Genomic DNA, 26793 nt, shown 5'->3' with positions numbered 1-26793 from the left:
GAGTACACTGATATATATTTTTTGTAGGCCAATTTCTCCCAACAGAAACCACTCAAATCCAATAAAGCCATTGTGTTTACACCAGAAACCAACAGATCCAATAAAATACACTTCAAACATATCTATCACACAAGAGGAAACACTGAGATTCCTGTTGGGTTTTGTTGGATTCTGTTGTAAATCATTATTAGGGTACAGCTTCTCTGGTGTCTTGATGAGATCATTCACGTCAGAAATCAGGAAGGTAGAGGACATAGTCTTGTCCTAAATTAATTGGTAATTTTTTATTTATTTTCCAGATAAGTTTTAAAGCCCTTTCTATCATAAATTCACATCCTATTTACTACGTAGATTCTGCATAATGTTTTTACCCAATATACCTATTATGAAAACACAAAAATAAAAAATACCATTACAACATTAAAAAACATTTAATTTATTTCGCTAACATAATTTACACATGACGAAACTACAAGCAAAAACTAATGTCAGCCAAAAATAAAAATAACTCAACCAAACAAAGCAATATAGCTTAAACAAACACAATTTCTATAATAAATGTGATATTATTTATAATACATATATCTGATTTTATAATATATAAGTGAAAACATACCAAAAATGGAGTTAAAAATTAAATATTTTTTAATAGATACAAATTTTACCACATTAAATAAATAAGAATATTCTCAGAGTTGAACAGCCGAGATGTGTCCCCAGGCCCCCTTGTGTGCGGTCAGGAGTCCCCGGCCTGTGTCGCCTTGGCCTGGTGGATGAGAGCACGCACGCCCGTCATCCACGGACTGCACACCGCCACGTGCTCCACCATCAGTCCGACGTGGATCTGATCCGCCAGCGTCCCGTCGCCACTCGCCAACGCTGCAACACACTCCATCACGATGCATGTGGAACAGTAACACCAACCCCGTTCTGTTCACTGCCACATGCACATACTTCAATGTGATATTGCCACTATCCAGTGGTACATTCACACCACTTGCTAGTCCTCACATAATATACATATATCACATGTTGCTCACATATACTTCACCATGACAACAATCAGGTATTTTTCCAGATTGTCGTAAGTATTCAATTATAAAATTACTTTATAAAAAAAGGGGGTTGTCTGTAAAGTCGGTTTACGGATGATAATTTTACGTGATAACGTCATGAGAACACATTGATAAAAAATCACATTTTTAATTTTTAAATATTATTTACTGTTTTGGCAAATTTAATTTATATAATTTGTTTAAATATAACCACAAACAATTAGTTAAAAAGCCCGCCTTAACCTGTTTGATATTATAGAAGATTTTCTCGCATGGTGGTTGGTCGGTTCTTGCACGCTCTGCTCAGGCGGAACGTGACAATGAGTCATGCTTTTTCGTGCGTGCAGTCTGCGTTTATCGATTTATAAGACATTATCACGTCAAAAAAACACAGATCGAGTATCCAACTATCGAATAATATCTCTTAACATTTAATACATTCCTGGAAAATTACATGTACCGTAAACTGGGGTGAATAGGGACAAAACTGGGAAACGGTATATTGATAAAATATTTTCTTTATACTTGTGAGCATTAAATTGGAATATAGTAGAATAAGTTTAAAATGTTGTTTATCTAAAACAGCAAGTGCAATAATATTTTGTAGCTTTTATTTTGTGTTGGCAGCACTAGTTAACAGCTGTTGCATTGGGAAGCCATATTGTGACATCACAAATGTTGTTTACTGCAAGCTTATAGAAGCTTCTGTGTTTTCTTGGAGGAAATATCAGTCTGGTTTTTCCACAAAAAATATTAACATTTCTTTTATTTAAAAAAACCATTTGATTTTTCATTACACCTGTAATCTATATATATAAAAATGAAACCCGTTTTCCTTGGTCACGGCATCACGCGTGAACGGCTGGACCGATTTCACAAATTTTTTTTTGTTGTGTTTGCTATGGTCAGGAGAAGGTTCTTATGAAAGAAAAAATTAAGAAAATTGTGCGGAAAATTAGAAAATTTAAGAATAATGAATTCCTATTTCCCTTGGTCACGCCATCACGCGTAAATGACTGAACCGATTTCACTAAATCTTTTTTTGTTGTGTTTGTTATTGTCACGAGAAGGTTCTTATGAAAGAAAAAATTTAACGGAAAATTATAAAATTTAAGAATACTGAACCACCATATATAAAATTATTTCCAAACTAACCCAACACTTTGTACAATATAAATATTTTTAAAGTAACCTTATGACGTTTGACATAGAATTGACAGAATGTTTGCTGCAAATATCTTCAAAGAGGATGTAAAGAAACTGTATCGTTTAGGAAATATTTATCAACATTAACGTTTTACTATTGAACAATGTCATCGAAGCTACAATTTTGAAAGGGAAGTACAAAGGCGAAGATGTTTTAATCCCACGCATCCCTATGATACCGAACGACATGCCATTCAGCTTTAAGCGTTTACAGTTTCCAGTGTGGCTTGCATTTGCAATGTCAATAAATAAATCGCAAGGGCAGTCGCTAAGTGTATGTGGCATCAACCTAGAAAATCCATGTTTTTCACATGGCCAATTATATGTCGCCTGTTCCCGTGTCGGAAAACCATCAACATTATTTATTTACGCGCCAGAACATAAAACTAAAAATATAGTTTATCAAAAAGCATTAGAGTAGAGAGAAGCAGTGAGGGGTACAGAGACTATTAGTTGATTTATAGAGTGCGCGTGGTATTGAGCTCATTGTTTACTTAAAAATGCCAAGTTGTTCAATAGCAATTTGTAAAAACATTAGTGGAATTATTGAATCCTATGGAATAAACACTATTTTGACAATATATATTTTGTTTTTTATTTAATTAAATTAGTAAGGTCCTTTTCAGTTATAGTGATACCAGGGAATTATGGATTCATTTTTATATGGAGGATATTATAGATTCCAGTTCAAATTGAATAGGTACTCATACCTAAGATAGGTCAGCTATACAAAATAAAGTAGTGCATCATTGCTACGCTAAGGCGGTACGAAGTTCGCCGGGTCAGCTAGTTTCTACATAAAAATGGTGTGAATTGGGACACAAATTCAACTTGCTCAGATCACTTATAAGAATTTTATTGCTACAGTTTTTGTTATTTATTATATTATTAAATTAAATTTATTATAACCTAACCTTATTCAGTCCTTTGTTTTGTTTTATAAACTATAATTTAGGACATAACTTTCTTTTTTCGTGATTAAAAAGCCTTGAAAGTATAAAATGAATCCTCATTAAAAAGAGCATCATCCTATAGACAGACAAAAGGTGTGACTGGAATGCAAATGGCATTACTATTCAGAAGGATGACGAAAATTTTGGAGTTTCAAAGTCTGCCCTGCATTGATATTTGAATCAGTTGAGAGAAACTCAAGGAAAGCATATTAATTTCAAGAAAAAAAGCTGGTTAAACTTTGCTTCTCACAGATTTTGAGATGAATATTGTTGTGTGCCTCCACAAACATGTGCTGAATGGGGCTATCCTGTACATTCTTTGTCAAGTACCATTTCGACAGAGAGAGCAAGACCACAGCAAAATTCAAAAAATAAATGCTTGACTACAAGTGGGCATTTAGTTCATTAACTCAGCACAAAACTGTTCTCTCGCAAGGACTGTGCCTAAACTTTAGAAGGAGCAGAGCATAAGTCTCTCCATCTGTTATCAATAGGTTCTTTGATGAACCAGAAGAAACTGCATCACACTTAATAATTAATTATGAGACACCACTCTCTGATACCCCAGGCCAGTGTGAACTCATTTTCAAAAGAACCTGAACGGGTAATGCATCAGCGCATCTGTCATGTTCAGTGGCGCACCCAGGGGGGGGGGGGGGGGGGTTGGGGGTTTAAACTCCCCCGAAAATGCTAAGAAAAAATCTAGAATGGAAAAAGTAAAAACATTCCCAGTCCCAGAAAAATAGGTACGATGGTCTATGGGCAGCGCTGAATCTACCAAACTTTGTGAGATGTTTTCATGTCAGCGTATAGCCTATATTATGGTGTCGCCAGACGACTATGCTTACCCCTGCAGCACCTAGCAATCTCTACCCGGCACCCCCTCCCCTAATCGTTATCCCTCGCTCTGTTAGTCGATGCGTTTTAATTTTCTCTTACTCAGTCTGTTTTCGGCTACCGTGTAACATTACCGAAGATTGTTGGAACTGGGCAGTGTTTTTCTTCGCGAGTTTTAGAACTGATGTTGATAGTGAGTGCTGTATCAGAATGTCTAAACGTAAGCATGGTTTTAATTTACTGAACTACTTCTCTAAACGACCAAAGCCAGGAACTAGTTATGATGCTGAACATGAAGGTAAGCGCCTTGCAGGGAATTGATAGATTTCTCATTTGTGTGTCAGGTACTATACTGTATTTCAAGTAATTGTCCATTTTTTTATGTTGTTCTTCCGAGAAAAGTGCCTGTAAACACAAACAGGAGAGCACAGACCCTGTTTTTTTTCAAGAAGCCGGGAAGTATTAGGATTAAGCACCACTACCACTACAATGGAGAGGGCAGACGTCTTTTTCTGAAGAGAATCGTCAAAACCCGGACAACTTACATGAAACACAGTAAATCTGCATTTCATGATGATGGGTAGATCCGTGGCAGGAATGCAGGTTGGGCAGAGGCACTTGTGATATCACGTGGCTATAGCACCAGAGAGCATACATTACTGTGCAATACAAAAACATTAATTCACATTTCTAGACGAATAATTCCTACCACAGTGCAGGCACGACCCAATGATTGCGTGCATGTCTTCACAAGTATCTCGCGATGAGTAAACTGTTGCCCTGCGCACATTTTCCAGGAAATGGTCTGTCAGTACAGAACCCAGTCCCCAACTCACCCGTGCCCAAGAGCGTCGCCAACCGATAACATGGGGGAGGGGGGAGGGGGGGGGAAGTGCTATATGGAGCCATGCTTCAACAGTAGATTATAGCAGCGCAGATGGAATACTTGGAATGGAATAAGTGAAATCATTCGAGTTTCGACGTACGAGACTTGCTTGATCGTTCCAACCAATCATATTGCCTTGTCGTGAATAATTGTTTTTTAGTAGTGCTTTTTAATAGTGTACCACGAACATTTTTTAGCATGTCTAAAATATGTATCATCAACTGTATTTGACAGAACTGATGCAGCATTGTTAAATATGAGGCTTTCGTTTCATGGAAGTGCAGACGGAACATTAGAACAAGTTGATTTTCATAATTCCTTCAAATGCAGTGACACAATTCTTTTACTAATGCTGTGTATTAATTATTTACTTTGCTATGTATTATACTTTATACTAGATTAGATTTAGACAAAAAAAGTATTCCTGAAAATTAGAGACTTCCAAAATTACTATAACCAGTAAAATATTTATAATATATTACCTTTAAAGTGTGTAATGTGCGAACTTTAACACATAGTGTAAAAAATTGTAGTTATTTCATTTCAATATATATTTTTCCTTTCCTTTGGCTTCGGGCCTTCAGTAGTTAAGATTGGTGATCGCTGATCAGTGTTATTGTAGTATTACATTTGTAGTCTGCTACCGTGAATTACTTTAATTTTTTTACAAATTAGTTTGTGTTATATAAAAACTAAGAATTGTTTGTGCGCTATGTTTATCTCAATTTTTGCATAATTTTGGACTGTATTTCTGCAGTTTTAACTAGACATTATATGTGTGAATTTTAAACCCTTTGTTTTTACTCGTAGAGTGAACTTAATTTGTGTGTGTGAATGCAGTAAAAAGCAAACCCTTCCTTGTCAGTGATTTAAGTTGCACAGAATGTGGACTTTAATGCATGCTATGATTCTCAAGGTATTAAAATAATACTGATTTTGAGTGGACGAGACCCTAAGTTTGATAAAGGTATCTTTGTTTGATTCTTGTCTAAAACAAAATTTAGTACCGAACTAAAAAATTATTCTTTTTTCTACCAGCAGTATATTCAATAATTAGATACAAAAACTTCTTAAATAGCACCAATTTTCACCAAGAAATCCAAATTTTCCCGGGAGAGGACCCCCGGAACCCCCTCTTTATTTTTGAAACCGGTGTTCCTTCATAAAAAAACAAACTTAAAAACCCCCCCGAAAAAAATTCCTGGGTGCGCCTCTGGTCATGTTTACTGCAACTGCTGCTGGGAATATGTCTCCATGAATGATTTACCAGTCCAGTCCAGTCCAGTCCAGTCCAGTCTAATGGAGTAGAGGATGGACCTCCTGAAACTTTCTACAATCGTAGTAAGTCCGGTTGGACGAATGGCAACTGCTTTCTGGACGGTTCAAACAAATTATCGTGCCAATACTGTCGTCGATTCGAAGGAAAGAAACTTCTCATAGGTGACAACTTAAGCTCACACTTATCTCCTACAGTTGACAGTCTGTTGAGGCCTCTCAAGATGAGCTGGAGAAAAGTTACAGAAGAAACAAAGGCCAAAGCTCAAGAAAAAAACCAACCCTTTCATGAGAAATATTTTCCGTTTCTCCTGAAAAAGACAATGAATTTGATGGTGAGGGAACTTGAACATAACGTCCAGGCTGGATTTGCTAAGCAGGCATTTTTCTTTTCAATCGGAACAGACTGCTCGACAAGCTACCTTCTGAACATCCTGATGAAGATCAAAAAGAACAGATTGTAGATAAAAGCCTAACAGAATCCCTAAAAACTCTGAGGTAAGGGACTTCTGATGAGGAAATGACAAGGGGCAGAAAAAGACGACTAAATGTCCCCGCAAGGCGTAGTGTGACGGTTGCAGATTTAGAGGGATCTGATACAAGTGATTCTGAATCAGAACATGAAGGCCTGCCTCCAGTGCACATGAGGTAACTAATAGCAAGGAAGGAGAAAAAGATCCAGCAGAAGGTGATAGCATAAAAGTCAGATTTGCATACAATAGGGGCATTAAGATTTTCATAAGAAGGATAGTACAGAAAGTTGAGATGGATAAGGACTGGTACAATGGAACGTTTCTGTGACAATCATCAAAGTGCTCAAACATTTTTGTTTCTCCCAATGTGTCACATTAATAGGTATGACTTCTCAAAGAATGAAATTTTACCTTTTTTGAATGAACCCACAGTGCATTATTCATTCACACCAAATCCACTCTTAACTTTAAACCCAGGATACTATCGAGACCAGTTTCAGGATTCTTATTATTATAAACAACTGTTACAAACATTATTTATGTGCACTGACCTATGGTAAAAAGCTTTTTTTGTAAACAGCACAATACTGTCAATATTTCATTAACAGCCTTCTTTCATTAAATAAAAATGAAAATATTATTTGAAATTAATTAATTTCTATCATTATTTGGTCCAAATGTAGCTTTTTGCTAAATGTTTTGTAAATAAAATAAATGAAATATAATGTTATGTAAATAATGTCCCTTTACACCCCCAGTGATTTAAAAACAGAGACTACCATTAATGATAAACTAATGTCTCTATTCACCCTGAATTGGGGAAAATAGGGACACCAACAAAAAAAAATGGTAAAAGACTGTAGGTAGCAAAAATTTATAACAAGCTATGTATAGCTTAAGGGTAGTGACACAAGGAAAAAATATTGCATATTAACGAAAAATTACATTTAAAAGTTACACATAAAAACTGTCCCTATCACAAGTGCCACAAATTCCCACTGTTGCCAATAGATGACACACGTTCCCAAGGCCAACTGTTTCCAGAAATTTCAATTCCGTGTACCACTGTTGCCTTAAGTTGCCACATGTTCCCAATACCAATGTTGCCAGAAGTAGTCTCATGTTCCCACGTACCTCCTTTTGTTGCCAGATATTGTCACAATTTTCCTTTTTCACTGTAGCTAAAAGTTGCTACATAAAACTGTTGCTAGTAGTTGTCACAGAGTCCCATGGACCAATGTAGCCAGATGTTCCACTAGTTCTCACATTCAAACTTTGCCAGAAGTTGCCACATGTAAATAATAACCACTGTAGCCAGAAAATTTCACTTGTTTCCAAGTACCACTGTTGCCAGTAATTTATTACATGTTCCACTATACCACATTAGACAGAATTTGCTACACGTTTCCCTTTTACCACTGTTCCAGAAGTTGCCACTTGTTCTCATCAGCACTGTAGGTAGAATTTGCCAATAGTTCCCATGTACAATTGTTGCCAGATTCTGCCATACATTCCTATGTACCCCTGTTGCCATGTGTTACCACCAGTGCCGCAACTAGAGTCTCTGGCACCCGGGGCATGAATGGATTCATGTGCCCCCCCCCCCCCTCCTTCCCCGGCTCTTTTTTTGCCCATACCACACCAATGAAGTGGGGAGTCCGGGGGCCCTCCCACGGAAAAATGGTGCTATTTAAGCATTTTCCATACCTACATGTAACAGTTTCTGTGCTACTGTACTTTCCATGCATGAACCCATTATGTCCATAAAGTAGTCCGTATAATCACTAGACTTGTTCATAAAATATGTTGAGACGTTATATTGTAAATCAGATTAGACATTCCTGGCATGCAAGTTAAAAAACTTTTTACCAGTTACCAGTTGTAGTAGGAAGGAATTACAATGCAAGCGATTTCGGCGCCCCCACAGCTTTGCGCCCGGGGCGTATGCCCCGCTTGCTCCCCCCTAGTTGCGGCCCTGGTTACCACCTTAGAAGTTGTCGCATGTTCATGTGTATCACTGTTGTCACATGTACCCAAGTTCCACTGTTGCGAGATGTTCCACATGTTCCTATGCACCTTTGTCAGAAGTTGCTACATTTTCATATGTATGACTGTTGCCAGAAGTTGCCACATTTTCCCACGTACCAATGTTGGCAGAGGCTGTCACATGTTTCCACGTACTACTGTTGCAAGAAATTTCCACTTGTTCCCTTTTACCACTGTTTCCAGATGTTGCCACAAGTTTTCGTGTACCACTGTTGCCAAAAGTTTCCACAAATTTTCATGTTACACTGTTGCCAGATGTTACCATATGTTCCCGTGTACTATTGTTGCTAGATGTTACCACACATTTCTTGTGTACCACTGTTGCCAGAAAGTGCCACATGTTCATGCATACCCCTGTTGCCTGTAGTTTTCACACGTTCCTATGTGCCACTGTTGCCAGTAGTAGACACATGTTTACATATTACACTTATGTTATATGTTGCCACATGTTTACATGTACCACTGTTGCTAAAAGTTGCCACACGTTCATGCGCACAACTTTTTCCAGATATTGCCACACATTTCCACATACCACTGTTGCCAGAAGTTGCCACACGTTCGAGTGTACCACTGTTGCCAGATGTTGCTACACATTCCTGTGTAACAATGTTATAAAATATTGCCACACATTCCTGCATATCACTGTTTCCATATGTTGCCACCCGTTCTCACATACAACCTTTGCCAGAAGTTGCACACATGTTTTCATATTCCACTATTGCCAGAAGCTGCCACATGTTCCCACGTATCACTGTTGCCAGATGTTTCCACATAACCTCTTGCTTATTAGGTATAGATAGAGATTAATTATTTGTATTTTTTTATTGTACAAGAGATAATAATTGAAAATAGTAAGGATGTGAGTAAGATATCAAAAGAAAAATAAAGAGGAGCAAACAAGCAGCAATACGAGATTTCTGTAGCTTCAATACTGTGTCCTTTCTATGTATTTCTCCCTTGACATCTCCCCTTCCGGCCTTTATGTTACAACTAGAATATAGCATGCTACGCTACATACCTATAAACCCCTTGCTGTCATCACATCGACAGCTAGTGCATATGTTCGAATGGGCGTCGCCATTAACACACTCTACTCCTCTAACAGTTCCGCCACCACGTATCTAACAATTATCCTCCTGCATTCAGAATTTTCATTACGCTTGAGGATTGTATCCCCTCAGCAAAGAAGTTTCACTCCAAAAAAACATTAAACTAAACCAAAATCTAAATTAAATCACCATACCATAATTTATTAAATAAACACAAAATACATAAAATCCAATTGTCTCTGACTTTTTAATAAATATATAGTAATGTATTTTATTGTCAGCAAATTAGTTACACAAACTAAATGTGATGTTAAAAAGATTTTTGTCTGTATGTTTGTACAAAATTGTTTAACTTAATAGTACTCCTCATCTTATTGTCCTAAAATTCATACAAATTTAGATAGTTACCTCGGGATGAATAAGTCTTTATTGTAATGTGATATCTCAAAAATTATCAAAACATTATGATAATTATAAACCAAATATTTATTTCCAGAAAGCATTACTGTACGAGTTATAACCTCATTGCATTTTATTTTTTATTTACATTGTGTGTGTGTGTTTGTGTGTGTGTGTTCATTACTCCCTTACTTTAAAATATTTCCTTTCATATTTACATTGGCACAAAAAAATATTAATTTTTTTTTCATAAAAAAAATTATTGAAAAATATTTTGAAATCTAAATTTTTTTAAAATTTTTTTTTTGGATTATATCTATAATTTGGTTTTATGTAGTGTATCAGTTACCATTGTGTTTTGTTTTTACCGGTGTCCACCAGTGTCATATCCTCGCCGCCAGCAATCTTAATTCAAATATTACTCAAGTACCATTAGAAAGATGCAGTATCTTCTCACAGACTTGTGGTCCTAACTGATCATCTTCCCACATCTTCTTCATTATGTCAAGTCTCCTCCAAATATCTTCTTTATTTTTCTGAAAACAAATATTTAATGAATTTTATACTCCTCTACACACATTCTGTAAATGCATTGTTTTTACTTCTGGACTTTTTTTTAGTAATACTACACAAGTGCAACATTTTGCAAAAAAAAAAAAATTAATTAAAATTTGAAATTGGTATTACATTCTATAATCATCCTTCACGATTGTGTGAAAGAGCATTGCAATATTTTCAAGTAGTTTATTTTTTTAATTGTTAATCAGGTTAAGTTTACTACATTTAAAATTCCGTCAAAACATATGAACGGTTGGTTAGGTCAGGTCAACTACATCAAAACATATTGCATATTCATTACTTATTAAATACATTTTATTAACGTAGCTGACTGACCTAAAAAACCCTTCCATGCTTGCAAGTATCAAAAACACATGTTTAAACATAAACTTATAAACATAAATTAATGAAATGAAATGCAAAGAAACATTAAACAACTCACATTCACAACGACTTACGAACACTAAAAAAAAAAAGACCAAAATCTCGATTCAAGTATTTGACATGGTGGAAATTATATCCTTAAATGAACACGCAACTGGATAATAACTCTTGTGTCAGGTAAAGATATTTCAGCTTTTTAAGGTTTTGAGAAATGTAAGCAACACAAAGAAGTATAATGAGCACACTAAGGCACACAGCTTCAAGGGAAGCGTGTGTGGACTGACCTGCATGTGCTCCGGCAGATTGTCCACGGCCTCTCGGAAGCTGGCCATCGCCGAGTGGACGGTGTCCTGGTCGCAGCGGTGGTGCGAGCGCTCGGCGCGGGAGGCCTCGTCGCCGACGCCAGCACGGTGCACGCTGCACGGCGGAGGAGCGCCCGGCACGGAGGGCACGGGACCAGAGGCCGGCCGTGCCGAGCCCGGGCCGAGCGGGAACGCCACGCGCTTGTTCAGCACGCTCCCGCGCTTCGCCGGGGCCGCCCCGAACGACAGCGTGGGGGGGTCGTTCCAGCCGGGATCAGGGTCCGGCATCCCTGCGCACGTCGCACAACTCGTCCAGCCCAGCAGCCACTTTCCCCAACACACACTATATTAACTAACTAATTAAATTAAATCTGAAAAGGTTACTTGTGAGTTACTGTAAAAAGGTTTTTTTTAAACCGGCATTGTGATATTGCAAGAAATTTATTACCTGACAACAAAGAATTAATATTATTAATACTATTATTATTAATTCATGTCTATACTTACTTACTGTACATGTTTATTTGACATTTAATTGATATTTCCTAACCTGTAACTATATAATTATGTAAAAAACAATTATATGGTCAAATGGACAAATACAAGTAAACAAAAAAACCACACCAAAAGTTTTTGGAATAAAATACGTGAGATGGGTGGTTGTTCTCCAAAGAGGTGAGGTGGCTGTTCAGTGTTGTGGAAGTGTGTTCTGTTAGAACTTCAAGATGTTGATATGCAGGAAGTGTTTCCGTATTTGTTTGAACTTTTAAAGTGAACAATTGTTAAATTTAAAACTCACAGGCCTATGATTTTATTTTTTGCATCTAATAAACATATAAGTTATGGCTTGAACAGAAGAGCATAGTTTATAGCCAAGATAAATGATGTAAAAAAAACATTGAAAATATTTTTTTTTTTCCCCAGATTTCAAAATGTTGATAGCTTGCTTTAAGGGAAATTTTTCTTTAGTGTTTGGCCTAAATGTTTTTTTTTTAATTTGTAAACATTAACTGCATCTCTGAAGAAGAAAATCTTTACTTGCTTATTGTTAGCTGTTAAACTATTTGTGGTGATTTCCTAATAATGGTATTTTTAAAAGTGAATCTAAAAGAAAAATAGTTTTCTGAAAGAAAAAAAAATCCAATGTTTTTTTTTACTTCCTGCCATGTTTTTTAATCATTCTCTATCATGGTTTTGTGATACTTTAAGTAATTTATCTTTTAACAAATGGTTATGTAATGTTTATATATTAAAAATATGGTGATAATGTGAGAATGGTTGGTTGGGTTGGATTAAAATTCATTAAAATCATTTGAATGGTTGATCAGGAATTACCAATTAAAAATGTAACTAACGTAACCAAACATGCAAACATTTTCACAGTATTTTTAATGAAGATGACCTAACCAACCACTCGCAAAATTCGTCGTTAGACTGACGTAGTGTCGTAAGCGCCATAAGGACAATTTTTCAGGAGAGCACTTTAAAGAAAATTGGCACCAAACTCACTGAACTGGAGCAATACCGTATTTAATCGCATAATGTCCGCACATTTCTTTTTAAATACTAAAATGGAATTTTTTAAAATCCGCATAAAGTCCGCGCCAGACAAAGCAACCTAGGCCACCCCTGAAAGGCACAGTAACGGGATGGAAAATTACCGACGCTGTCAACAATGCTTTGACCTTGAGTTGTTCATTTCTCCGGAGCTGTCGCTGAGAGGGTTTGTAGCGTAGTGAAACCGTCCGGACTCAGAAACTCGCACTCCACTGCGCAGCTGCCTGGGACGTCACGCGAGTTGCAAGGGGATGGGCTATATATAGCACAAGCTAGTACACGTCAACTCACACTACGTCACAAAGTAGGGGAGTTACGGAGAAGTGGTGGGGGTACATGCGCACGGTTTTTTTATACACACATTGGTCAAGGGACAGGGAGGGAGGCTCGCCAGCGCCGGCTAATGCAGACATTAGACATCTGCCCCGTGCCGTCAGTGGCCATCTCAATGAAAGATTTAAAAAATATCTTTTCACGCAAAGCGTTTATTTTGTGTAGGTTGGCTGCGGCTTCTGAATGTAAGAGCGCACACGCGAGTGAGAAAAAAAAAAAGAGTGACGTCTTCCACTAATCGCTGGCACCCAATTATCTCGACACCTGTCACATTTCTCACGTCCGCTGCGGAGGGTCGCCAGTCACCAGCGCTCTGCTAGTAAACTAATTATGAGAGAACAATTTTTTTTACTCTACACAAAACGTAAAATTTTGAGGAAAAAATTTTTTTTTTCTGACTTCACCTCATAATGTCCGCACCCCATTTTTTTTGTCAAAAATGTAGCCAAATTACTGCGGACATTATGCGAGTAAATACTGTATTTTATAGAGCTGTTCGCAAAGTAATGACTCATTAAAATAGTATATTTGGTGCTCCTTCCGAAAATATGATGAAAAGTTTTATAGCTGCCGCCATTTTTTTTTTAAAAATTGGCCTAAATGGAGATACGCCAGTTCGACAGTCCTGAAGGTTAAGGTATTGTATCCATTTTGGCAGTTACATCAATATGTATTTTCTTTGAATTAACGATTTTTATGCAGAAGAATACAAATCAACATAGTTTAGCAATGTGTACACTATATGTGAAATGTAATATTAAAATATTTGGGTGCTGTCCAAGGTGTGATAATCCTTTGTAGAAGTGCTGTGACAAACAGGATTACGAATCACTGGGTTGGGACCAACACAAAGTGTGACAAAGTCCTAGTATTTTTCGTAGGCCAAAGGTGGAGGACTAGAATTGAGTTTGGAAACACCATGTTTCATGCAGTCCAAAGCTTGACGTTTGAGAGACAGCCTCCCGTAGGTAGCATCAGTGTGACTATTTTTGATGTATATGCAGTTCACATCCTCTTTTGTCACAAATACTTCACGGATTTCTTTCCAATTGACTGGTTGTCCAGAGTCAAAGAATTTTATAGTCTTGATTCTAATGACTTCAGAGAATTTTTTATAATCTAAGAACTCGTTAGATTGCATTTCTCGAACTTCATATGGAGAAGCTCGGCGTGCAAGAGTTATTATTGGTGGTAGCTGGCAAGGCATGAAAACATCACCGGAGTGAGACAGAGCAGTTGAAATAGCACTGTTCGCAGAATCTCCTTCGCTCTGTCCATGGTTTAACTCGAAGAAGTTGAGGGTGATCGAATGCAAGCTAGTGGAGTGCCTTAAGACATACAGGAGCATTGTAATCACTATATTGTTTTTGTTCTGCCCAGCAGCTCCGTCGGAGAAGAGATGAACTTCCTCTTTTCCTTCTCTATCAAGAATTTGAAGGAATTTAGCAAGACATGTAGCTTTTTCGCAGGATCCCCTTCTGCTGATCGCCTCGTGCCACAGGAAGCAGAGGCAGTGCTTAATTCCAATGTTATAAATGGTAAAGTTGTAGTTTAAAAGACACTTGTAAAAAATGGCACTCTCCTTGGAAATAGGTAAATAGATTACCTGTTGCAGATCAAAGACTGCTGCAGCTACTTTATTTGGATGTTGTTTCGCTAGTTCCTTGGCTGCGGTTTTCTTCTGATGGACCGCTTCTTTTTGTACAATGTGTTTATCGAATGTTTCTTTCAGTGCTCTCTCTCTTTCTTTCTTCATCTGTTTGTCTGTATGAAGAACACAGAATACATTGGTCTTTTTTAGGGTGATGGAATGACAAATTCATAGATGCAAAAACTATTATAAATAATAATATTATAAAAATAATTTAGCATAGTGATGTATTCACCAATATAAGACAAATTTGGACTGACAAAGTGGTGTAAATACAATTCCTGGCACTTACGCCACTTGGTGTGTCCAAGAATCGTGGAAATATGGCGCTTACACTAAAAACCATAATGCCCCCCACAGTAATAGAAAGGAGATGGAGATACGCCACTTCGTCAGGTCATAGATCAACACATAGCAGACACCCAGGCTTAATATCTCAATTTTTGCACATTTGGCACTTACGCCACTTTGTCAGTCTAACGACGAATGGTATTATTTTTTAAGTATATTGTTACGAGTTAGGAAAATGGGTTCGTAAGGATAGCCCAATTAATTCTAATAAATATTTCTTTACTACCAATATTTACATCACTAATTAAATCACCACACTTAATGTTTGTTCGCAAATCGCCAAGTATCTGTCCAGTCCACAGTTCGCACTCCTCACTGGAGCCAGGCTCAACAGTGGTTCGCCCCTCGCCTTGCGCCTGACCACACACACACAGTCCCGTGCCACTCGGTCACACTCGCACGGTCCCACCGCTCCGCGTCGCGCCGCTCACAAAGGGGAGTCTCTGCCCTCTTCGCCTAACTCGCACTTCACTCACTCGCCTGTTGGAACTCTCGGAACTCCCGCGGAGGCCGGCGTCGCCGGTTTTATACCCTTGGCAGTCTTTCTGGAACCGACTGGAGTGGTTGAGACGTGTCCCGTTCATCCCGAGTCGACCCGACCTCGAAGCATCCAGAATAATGACGCTTATTCATGCCCCTCCGTGCGGAACTCCCACACCGCTACGGGACGGACAACAGCGCGGGGGCAGGGGAGTGGTCAGGTCAGGCCGCTACAATCCCTGAAGGTGGCAGTGTGGGGCCAGGCATGTCGCCCCCTGACCTCCCACGTTCGTAACAATATAGGTACTCCAATCATTCATTAAAAAAGCAAACTACTCGTAAACTATTACATATTAAAATGCCCTCTAAGAGATGATTCCAAACTAATTACGAAAAAAAAAAAAACTTTCGTAATTTTTTAAGTTTTTTTTTTAAGAGGCTTTCCTTCAGGGTTATCTTTTTGAGTACTACTCATCCCAAAAGACACAGTTAAAAATTTTAATGTTAAGGCGGAATTACAATAGCCCGTCGCATCCGTCCATCCATCACTATTACGTCCGTCTCCGCCACGCATCAAGCCAAGCGATGTATTACTTGACTTCAACTATAGCCCATCGTGTACGTCTGTCATATGTTCGTCCGTCAGCTGCTGATCATAATATTTTTCCATTTCAATGCTGACAACTGTTGAGAAAACTTAAATTCTAGAAAAAATTAACCTTAATACCTTCTAATATAATAATATTTGACACAAAACCTAGCTGACTTTTGGATATCATAATTTCACCCGTCCGTCCGTCAAAAGTATGAAGTTACCAAACTTTTGACAGACGGGCAAAATTGTTTTGGCGTCTTATTGGCTGCAGGTCACGTGACAGACGAATGGATGACAGAGGGACAGAGACAACGGGCTACTGTGATTCCGTCTTCGCCTAACGTAAAGGCCCGGACACAACTTCGTACTAACACACAGATGGGAAGCCTTCACTTCCTGGGACGAGTGCCTCCCTGACGTAGCCGAAGCTCCCTGAGGTTCGCGCCTGTTCGTGCAACAGTAACACGTGCACCCTGCCAAAAATTTACAATAGAAACCAAAAAAACCCAACAGGAATCTCAGTGTTTCCTGCTGTGTGACAGCAGTGTATTTTTTAGTATCATGTTGGTTTCTGTTATTAAAAAAAATGTTTTTATTGGGTTTCAGTGGTTTCTGATGGGAGAAATTGGCCCACAAACAAAAATATATCAATTTATTCTTAACAGAATCTGTTGAGTTCCTTTGTTTATTGTTGTGAAACAGTATGCTAGTTTCTATTGCATTTTAGTGTTTTCCATTGCATCTGATTTGATATTGTTGATATCTGCTGTTGTAAAAGAAGTATGTTGGTAACAGCTGTTTTCTAGTGTTTTGTGTTCGTTTTTGGTGGTTTATGTTGTATTTCAATGTTTTTTATTGTATTGTATTGTTTTTTGTAGTTTTCTAATGCAAGACTCTTTTTGAGATCTGTTGTTATCTAGTGCTTTCAACTGTATTTTTTTAAATTTATGTTTTAAGACATGCTAATTAGTTTGTTTTTTATTTTTTTGTTTCATTATAGTCTATGTTTTTATTACTGTATGGATGTCTGTTGTTTCATGTTTATTTCAGAACACCCATTAAAATTTAAGCTCCAATAAATTGTTATTATCACGGAGAGCCAGAGCGTACACATAATATTGTTTCATGGAAAGAAAAAAGAGGGAAGGGTGGTTGTTTCACGCTGCCCGCTGTTTCATTGCTTTAATATTCTTTACTTTTGTTATAGTTTTGTTTTACTTTTGTTAATAGTTATATTTTTCTAATGCTTGTCCAATTTTTTAATTTTTATTTTTTATAATTTTTATATAAAAAATTAATGTGTACAATTGTGCACAAACCTGTTGTATTGATGCAGTAATGTAATATCAGAATGAGAAATATTTACATAGGCCTACATTATTTTGATATGCAGATAAACAGTAACAAATAAACATTTAAAAAACATAAAATAGCAATCACAAAACATATTTACAAACACAAAAATCTCCAATTCACAAAAAATCTCTAGCTCACCAAATTTCTGAAACTTTGCAATATACCAAACACTTTTATAAAATCACAGGCACACACAATAGCAAAAGTTAGGCATCAACATGAAGTACAATTACAGAAACAATACTGTACCAAAACTATATCAAAGCATATATGATATATACGCATGTACACAACTTGCAGTAAATAATTTCCTATCATTCAAAAAAACACAGGTGATTGTTAGGTGTACCTACTTTTTATGATACAGCAAAAAACAGTTTTCTTTTGTTAGGCATAAATGGCCCTTGCACTTTTGGCACGAAATACTGGAGCGACCAGAGCAATTTGGCATTTTGCACCGAGTTCCCAACTTGTCTCCGTCGTGGATGGGCAGGTTGTCGACTCCACACTTGGCCTTACCTCTCCTTCCTTCTCTGAACGACAGGCTGTGCAGAGCAATTTTCCTCCAAAGAAGGACGTCCATGTGTTTTCGTCAAAACTGGTTTTCCTGCAAACACCAGGCTCTCCGACACCTTCATTCTTAAATGCATCAGATCTAGCTGTTTATTTTGTGAAATGTCAAGGGCTTCCGCATCCTTTCGATATTCCAGCCATGAAAGCGCAACAGCCATATTGACAGCGTGGAATATCATCCTCAATGTCCACTTCTTAGATTTTATGAAAGTACGATAATAACTTATTAGTTGATCACATAAATCAACTCCACTCATACTTTGGTTGTACAACCTCACAATTTCCGGTCGCTCCACTTGTAAATATCGTTTCTGTTTTTTGGATCAACGTTCCACTGTGTCTGTTGTACCCTTACCCACAAAGTTAGAAGCGAGCACAACTGTTTTTTTGTCCACCCACTTCACCGTCACATTTTCCTCACGATTAGTAACTTCTTGAGAAAAGCCTCTCTCTTTTTTCATTCCTTCTTTGTCAGAAATCAGGGTAGTGTTGCCAAACCGGTTTATTCTTACTGTCCCAGCAACATAAATACTGCGTTCCAAGAGTACTTGAAACAGCGTGTACGAAGAAAAATAACTATCAAAAATAAGCTTGTGGCGTTTTCCGTCACCAATTCTTCTGGCAAGTGCAAGCACCACTGCAGGTGCAAGACCATACAACTTCTGATCATCTGGAGACACTTCACTCATGTTTGACTGATAAATAATAAAATCATAGGCCAACCCAGATTTCCCGCACAAGAAAAAAATCTTCACACCCCATGGGCAAGGCTTGCCCCTAACGTACTGTTTTACACAAAGACGTCCTGTGAATGGCACAATCTGTTCATCGATACACAGATTTTCTTCAAGTTCAAGGGCCATGCATCTTGCACAAACAGCATCATACAATGGACGTACTTTGTGAAGCTTGTCTCTACAGTTGTCTGGAATTTCCAACACGTTCACAAGATGCAAGTTCGATCTCTATTCACAAAACCTGTCCCTTGTCATTGCATCTTGAAACATATTTATTCCCAATGTCTTATCCCAAAACAATGAAATATGAGGAAATTTCAATGTTCCTGCAGCAACATACAAGCCAAATAACATTTGCAACTCTGACGAGCACGTGTGTTTGAAACAGGGCCTGTTGTTTTGCACCGCATACAAGTTTGTCATTTCTGACATTTCATCAAAGAATTTCGATGGAACATACCTTTCAAAATAGGTTATTGGTGTAAGCAGTTTGTGGTCCAACCTTTGATTATTGTAAGGCTCTACCAAAACGGACAGACAAAGTCTCTTTTTTTCACATTTGCAGAACTCGTACTCGTCAATGGTATGCTTTCATCTTCAACATCTTTGTCACTATCACTACCAGAATTAATCACTGGATCATTTGTTCTTATCTTAGCAGCACCAACACAAATTGGTTTCCTGATAGTTTCACTTACAAGCTGATCGTCAAGTTCATCATCAGATACCCAATAATCTGAAATTTCCCCTCTCTCCAACATATCCAGAATGGTGGTTGCATTTATCATCCCTTCAACTGACTTCATAACTTTAAATTTAAAAAAAAAACCTAAATAATATAAAAATATGGTACTAAAATTAATTTGCTTACAACAATTTACAGGTTATGTTCAAGCCTTGGGCTACATCACTCCAGTCTGTTTGGCTACAATTGTACACAATAATGTTTTTCAATAAAACCAATTCAAATTTATCTAGAATGTCAAAAAACTCATTCCATAACGAAGATAATATTCCAAAGTTACTAAAAAAATATTTTTTTGAAGATAAAAACGAACAAAAATTACTAAATTCAGATGTCAAAACAACCAACTCTTAACAACTCACTCTGCTACACTCGCCGATAGTTATACATGATGTGGAATGAAACTAGACAACGTGCACAATAGTACACCAGTGGTGGTGATTGTTGTAAATTATTTTTTCCTTCCATAGTCAGTGTATAAGTTTAATGTGTACAAATATACAGTGGGTCTGAAAAGGTTTTAAATAAGTAATAATTATTTTAACATAAAATCCAATTCAATGTTAATTAAAATGAATGAATAATGCGATAATTACTAACATACCACTCAATGTATTAAAATTATTGGTGTGAAACCTTAAAAGAAATATAAACGGTAGACCGAAGTAGAAAGTTTGTATATAGAATGAAACAGCAACAGCTACACTCATGCATAGCGGCCATGATGCTTAGCGGTTTCAAAAACTTATAACCAACCGTATAAAAATAAATAAAAGGTTACAAATGTAAAATAAAACCAACTATTTTTAAAAGCATATAAAACATGTGAATTTATTAAAAGTAATAAAACAATTTGACGCTACTCCCGCTGCCTGTTTTTAGCTTTTATTTAATTATTAATAATGTGAAATATCTCAGGGGTTTTACGGGGGTTCGGCCTCGTGGCTGCAGGCAGGAGCGCGTCTCGGAGTTTGAAAATTACGTTCAAAAATTACCTGGGCTGTTCAGGCCACCCAGGACGCCTTGTAAATAAATGGTAAAACGATTTATAGGACACTGCACTTTATTCAGTATCAATACACTCATACGCCCCGAGACTGGCCGCGTCCGTTGTCGGACCGCTATGACACGCGTATCTCTAAACGTGACGGTTCGCGCGACCAAGATAGATTGCAAAGTTATATTGACACACTGAAACCGTGGCTTCACGTCCCTATGGAAGGTTTAGCATGTAAATGAATGGTTATTGCCACAATTTAGGCTGGCACGTAAATACTTAGAAAAGATCCTATGCTCAGGATAGTTTGCAGTCTAGCCTGCTACGAGATTAACGTCTCTGAAATTACGTGGGCACGCCGACTGAAGACGTGCACGTAAAAGTTTCTTACACATAAAAGTTAGTCACTTAATTACACGTTACACTTTGCACAATAAAACGGAGAAAGTTACAAGACGAAAGTTAGTCAGTGTTATTCTCAACACTTATTACTGAGGATCTACGACGATAACGATTAATTGGCTCATTAGCCGGAAACTGCGTACCACTACTACGCGGTCCTTAAACTGGAAATGGATTTACGTATGAAAAGTAAAGCTCCCTGGTGGGAAGAATTTAAATTAATTAAGAGCCGCACGAAATATCGTGCGACTGGGTTGGGGTCGGCGCCGAGTTAATCAAAAGGTTTCCGAAAACTTACACTATTGCTGAAATGTTGAAGAGATGCTAAAGTTGAAGACCCGACGATCGCGGAGCGTCCGACCCCTTCGAGTCCCAGACGGTAACTGAGCGCGAGACCGCCCTGCGGCCTCGCGCCTAACCACGTGAAACGCGGGAAAACCGACCCGGCCAGTTTTGGACTTAAAGACAAGTTACAAAATATATGCTTATAAAACAATTAGACATAATTACCCTTACATGAACCCTTCTTTTAAATTGTTATTAATTTGGTTGTTCTAAACTTGACAAATAATTATATATAATTAGTTAGGCGCATTGCCACACCCGGCCGGGCGCTGACGTCGCTTAGGTGTTCGTTGCGGTGCACTTTCTTACACTTTGTGAAGATCACGCTCGGGCGTGTTCGACGCACTTCGGAGCCCGTGTTGTTGTGGCATAACGACCTTTGCAGACCAGACGGAGCACCGGCGGTTGGCGTCAAATTATATTTGTATATTTAGAGCTTAAATATAGAATATAGACATAATATAAAAAAAATATAAACATTCATAAAAAGAAAGATGTATCCTTCAACAAGAAATTGCAATATATCTGAATTTATGTTTTGACGCCGTCCCCGCTACCTCTGACTATTTAGACGTGATTTTTGCTCGGGTTCGTGATCTCAGGGAAGGTTCGGCCTTGTGGCTAGAGGTAGGGGTTAACGCAGTAGGGCCCCCCGAGCTGTTATGGCCACTCGGGACGCCTGAAGAATAACACAAAGTTTAGTTGGTGAATTTAATACAGCACAGCCCAATACATGGTGCTGCCCGTTCTGGCCGTAACGGTTTGCCCGACGCGACTAGTCACACGCGCAGCTCACTTCCTCAGTGGCGGCTCACGATTTTAATGCGCGTGAGGGGCGGACTTGTACACGTGATGCGATAGTTACAAAAATACACTTTGACATGGTGCACGATATCTTGACGAACAATACACTTCACTATTACCTAACACTTAATAAACTGGGCTAGCGGCACTTAGGCCCGTGTCTCCGGCGACTCTACGTGATGTCTAGATGTGTCCCAGGGACTGAATCGTTATTATGTTCGATGACACGCGTCGCCTGCTGGCTGCCCCGTGCGGGCCAAAACTATGTAGCCTGTAGGCTAAGTTGGGGCGTGAAGCGCCGACGTAAATCCACATAAACTCCCCGCAGTACTTACGTATGACGTAGAACACTCATCTTGGAGCACTGATTTAATTAAGTTAAATACCTCATGGTAAATTTAGGCCGACCGCGGAACTGTACGTAAAAGGTTGAAAAGATATTACACTATTGAAATACTACATGTCGGTGAAAGCAAAGGTTGAAGGTTCCGCGTTGCGCGCAGGCTGTCGGCCTGGTTGAGCTCTCGAAGGACACTGCCGGTGTCGCCACGCGCGACCCCCCTCCCCCACCAACCCTCCCGCGGAAACGTGTGAATTTTGCGGGAAACTGAACCGGCCAGGTTCGGGACAAAACGCACAGTGAGACATAATTTTGACAGGACTGAATTATTAATTAATGAAAAATAATGTTTAATAAAACCTGTGGAAAATACAATTAAATTAATTTGGTGTAGTGCGGCGGAAGGATATTCCACACCCGGCCGGATCCTTCCGCCGGCGCAGCACTCGTTGCATGGCGTTCGCCTCGTCGCACACACTACCCTTTGCTGCGCGCACGGGCGCGTTCGGTGCACACGCTTTTGCGAGACGTTGATGAGGCATAGCGGTCTATGCGACAGAGGAGCATTGGCGGTCGGCGTCAGTTTAAGCCGACTCTTTAATACCGACGAACAGAACAAGACCAAGCATATTATGTCCTTAATAGAAATACCGATTACAGGTCTCGAAACAAAACAAAAATTGTTACAAGGTTCAACATCTAAAAATTTACAAAATCGACTACGAAATCAAAACAACAACTACGACTATATAAGTACTAATTTCTGTTTGTATATTATAAATGCAGAAACCTCAAACACTGTTTTAAAATGTTTAAAAATTTATTTTTATATAAACCACTACAGAGCTCATAACAATGAGCAATCTGCTGGCCAATCACAGCACGCTGCGCGCTACCACGGAGCTCAGTTGTCCGATGTCCCCAAGCATGCGCACCCGCGCGAAGCCCATGCCAGTTCGCAAACGAATTGTTACAGACTGGCGGAATTAAATCTGCCCTATGCTTTGGCACAGGAAAGAGCAGTGCACATCCAATTGTATTACAAAATACCAGCACACTACACACATATATGCTGGCAGTTCATGTAACTTAAGTTAGCTTTTTCTTTATGAAATTTAATGTTCCTCTCCCACACCACCTTCCCCCATACTCTCATTCAACATATCCCACAGCACAAACACTATCGTATCCGACGAATACGTGAAAGTTGAGGCTAAGGCCTCGCGATGAAGGACTGAATAATTTCTCTAACCGACATTGGTGAACCTGAAGCTCTATCCAATCCTGAGTGTAGCCTGATGAACCAACTCGCGACAAACATATTAATTAAATAACTCGTAGCTTGTGAATTATTGTTACCATTAATACACCTTTCTTAATTTTAATGTTTATTTATATAAATTATTATTTTTTGATTTATACAAATACCTTTCCCCTTCTATTTTTAGTATAGACTGGCTGGCAGCATGGCAGGAAACGACACCTAGTCACCCCGAACAAACCAGTGCCCCCCAAACCCAATGCGAACATAAATTCCAAGTGCCCAACCTCCGCATGGTAGATTTTCTGCTCTGTCCAACACTTCTTCTTGAACTATCCCTCTGTTTCCTTAAACCAACCTGCTTGTAATTAATGAATTAAATTTTGCATCCCGCATGTAAGTGGCCATAGCCTTTCCTGTGTTTATGTTGGTTTTACCTGGGCCCAAAACTTATCTAGTTTTAGTCTAGAGTTAAATAGTGAGGGGCTGGACAATCCCCTCTTAGCACATGATGCATGTTACCCTTTCTACATGGCTTAAACCCAGCATGAGTAGAGCATATTGTCTTTGGCCTGAGACGCACTTAGAGTCTCTTCCTTACCAATATCTCTCCCAAACACACTTAGTTATTAGTTATGTTAGGAAAAAAAGAATATTCTGCCGTTCTTCTTTTGAAATTTTTACGATAGCTTGAAGAACGGGGTCCACGAACTAAAATGGACAAGTCAAAATGTTCTCATTTTATGGCTTATGAAGTTCCCTCCAAGGCCATAAAACAACCAGTCAAGAAGGGATATTATGATACCGCCAACTCAAAATATAAATTTACTTTTAAAATTGTTTTGGGACTACACCACTACACGACTTTCATGTGAATCAACCTTCAGTAAAAAATGTTCATGTAGTATTTTTAAGAAATGATGATTCCTGTAATCTTAACAAATTGTGTGCAGTTGTCGTAGTCCCAATTTCTTGTGTATGTCAGTATTGAGTGGCAAAAGATAATGCGAGTACTTGAACAGTATGTAATCGTTCGGAATATTTTTACCTGTACGTAACTTTGCTGGTGGTTAGGTTCAGGAGGAATGAATTGATCATGCCAGGAAAGGTAAAGGTGAAGATCGTGGCGGGTCGAAATCTGCCGGTAATGGACCGAGCAAGCGACAACACTGATGCCTATGTGGAAATAAAGCTAGGAAACACCACTTACAAAACTGAAGTTTGCCGCAAGTCATTAAACCCTCAATGGAACTCGGAATGGTATAGATTTGAGGTGAGTATTTTTTTTCTATGAGCTGGCTACGTCTGAAAAATAAAAATGTGATACAGAAATTTTAAAATTTTTAAAAATTTATCTTTACATATGTTCTAATCATTGGTGATTGTCAGCCAAAAAAGAGTTTATTCCGTTCCTTGTTTTATTTCTGATTTTTATCTCTTAGGCACATTCAGATATTTTTTAGAACTTCACATGTAATTAACAATGTTACGTTTGCCTGTGCACTGTCACAGTCCAGTCCACTATTAGCCTGTATTGCACGTAGGCTTCATAAAAACTCAAATAATTTTCATAGGCGCCAATAACAATTTAAGTTACTTAGATATTACATATTGAGGTTAAATCTGATTCTGGTATTTTATAAATAAAAGAATTTACTTATAAAAAGTTGGAGAATTAATTTTTTTCCTAAACCAAATACTGAACATGGCTGCCATGCTAAAACACAGCTACATTTTCATCAGGAGAAACAAACAAAAACTTGCAGTATAAAAGAATAACTTCTCAAACAAATTGGTTTATCTCTTGGACATTATTTAATTATAGTTCATTAACAAAATCCAGTGGTCGTTTGCGACGCATGGTACAAATGTCTGAAAGGACGTCTGCTTGCCGTGGCTGCCTGTGGACTAAAAAGGCTCTACTTTGGGCCTACCTTTCTGCGTGTGGTCGTAAAGTTCTTATTAACTGTCCGAAAAAAGGTTAATAACAGTACGACCTAGTCCAACAATGGATTTCTTCGCTCCATTATTTTAATATATTAATTTGACGAGCACCCCTCAACACACCTGCATACTTTCACAGTTGCTCATGTTATGGTTATCACTCTTCACCACTGGAGTGAACGACGACAATTTGGACATCCGACTGGGAACAGTGTTAAATATTTTAAATATATTCAAAATGGAAACGAACCAATTATGTTACTCACTCATAATCCAACAGTTGCTGATCCTATTGGGAAATGTTCTCAAAATTAAACCAATACTAAACACTAGAAAACCTTGACGAAGGAGGCAAATGAGAATAAGCATATATTTAAACAATAAATTTTAATTCTCTGAATAAAATCATCAGCGGGGAATATAAGAAACTTTTAACATGCTATTGGAGCGTTTCAATAAAGAATATTAAAATAAAACTAAAATACCATAATTTAAAATTAATACAGCGATGGCACTAACATTGGTTGGCAAAGTTTAAAAAAATTATTAAACAGCTTCAAAATCATTATCATACACTTATAGCCTTACTGCTGTTCTGCGAGTAGTTGCCCTAGTTAAATAGGTACGTCATGTTAAAATACTAAAATTCACAAAATTCTTACCAAAATGCATTTAAAAATTTACCAGCAAAATATTCTTAGACCTGGGTCTTAATAATTGTTAGTTATTTAGCCAGTAGTATAGTCCACTCAATTTTTTTTTGGGCAGGATGTAATTTGCTTGAACAAAATAAATCCTCATTAGTTTAGCGTGTTGTTGTATGAGTAGACAGTAGTGTCACTGGCAGTAGTGCACTGTGGCAGTGCAGTGATGTAGCTACTGCGGGGTTGGACAAAGTT

At 38.1% G+C, this 26793-nt stretch overlaps 2 protein-coding genes across 14 annotated transcripts in view; one reads left to right on the top strand and one right to left on the bottom strand.

Annotated features, from left to right (window-relative positions):
• Nucleotides 1-412: 412 nt before the first annotated feature.
• On the bottom strand, nucleotides 413-21576 carry LOC134541531 (steroid receptor RNA activator 1-like). Of its 5 annotated transcripts, none has more exons than XM_063385043.1 (5): nucleotides 20406-20528; nucleotides 14920-15077; nucleotides 11406-11713; nucleotides 10610-10715; nucleotides 413-879 (listed from the first exon to the last, which is right to left on the bottom strand). In XM_063385043.1, exons 3-5 carry the CDS (start codon nucleotides 11709-11711, stop codon nucleotides 737-739), a joined length of 555 nt encoding a protein of 184 aa, XP_063241113.1. In that variant the 5' UTR covers nucleotides 11712-11713; nucleotides 14920-15077; nucleotides 20406-20528; the 3' UTR covers nucleotides 413-736. The 5 variants fall into 5 exon arrangements, with proteins under 5 accessions (XP_063241113.1, XP_063241114.1, XP_063241115.1 ...); XM_063385044.1 differs by lacking the exon at nucleotides 20406-20528 and adding an exon at nucleotides 20164-20191; XM_063385045.1 differs by lacking the exons at nucleotides 14920-15077; nucleotides 20406-20528 and adding an exon at nucleotides 21499-21576.
• Nucleotides 21577-24716: 3140 nt separating this feature from the next.
• Nucleotides 24717-26793, top strand: part of LOC134541697 (C2 domain-containing protein 5) — a 163678-nt gene continuing 161601 nt past the window's right edge. For 5 of the 9 annotated variants that reach the window (XM_063385334.1, XM_063385335.1, XM_063385330.1 and 2 more), the window contains exon 1: nucleotides 24717-25223. In XM_063385334.1, the coding sequence (XP_063241404.1) occupies nucleotides 25047-25223 (177 nt within the window). In that variant the 5' untranslated portion in view covers nucleotides 24717-25046. The remainder of the gene's footprint in view (nucleotides 25224-26793) is intronic. The other 4 variants (XM_063385333.1, XM_063385332.1, XM_063385339.1 and 1 more) reach the window with 3 other exon arrangements.

The sequence above is a fragment of the Bacillus rossius genome, assembly GCF_032445375.1.
Source record: "Bacillus rossius redtenbacheri isolate Brsri chromosome 4 unlocalized genomic scaffold, Brsri_v3 Brsri_v3_scf4_1, whole genome shotgun sequence".
In the NCBI taxonomy this organism is placed as follows: domain Eukaryota; kingdom Metazoa; phylum Arthropoda; class Insecta; order Phasmatodea; family Bacillidae; genus Bacillus; species Bacillus rossius.
This window is presented reverse-complemented; position numbering and strand designations above follow the sequence as displayed.

Bases quoted from the DNA above. Each gene is read 5' to 3' on its own strand.
- LOC134541531 (XM_063385042.1), bottom strand. From the start codon at position 20,511: ATGAGTGTAGCTGTTGCTGTTTCATTCTATATACAAACTTTCTACTTC. The intron at 15,078-20,405 runs GTATGTTAGTAA...TTCTTCATACAG, and splicing joins TAATTTTAATACATTGAGTG to ACAAACAGATGAAGAAAGAA.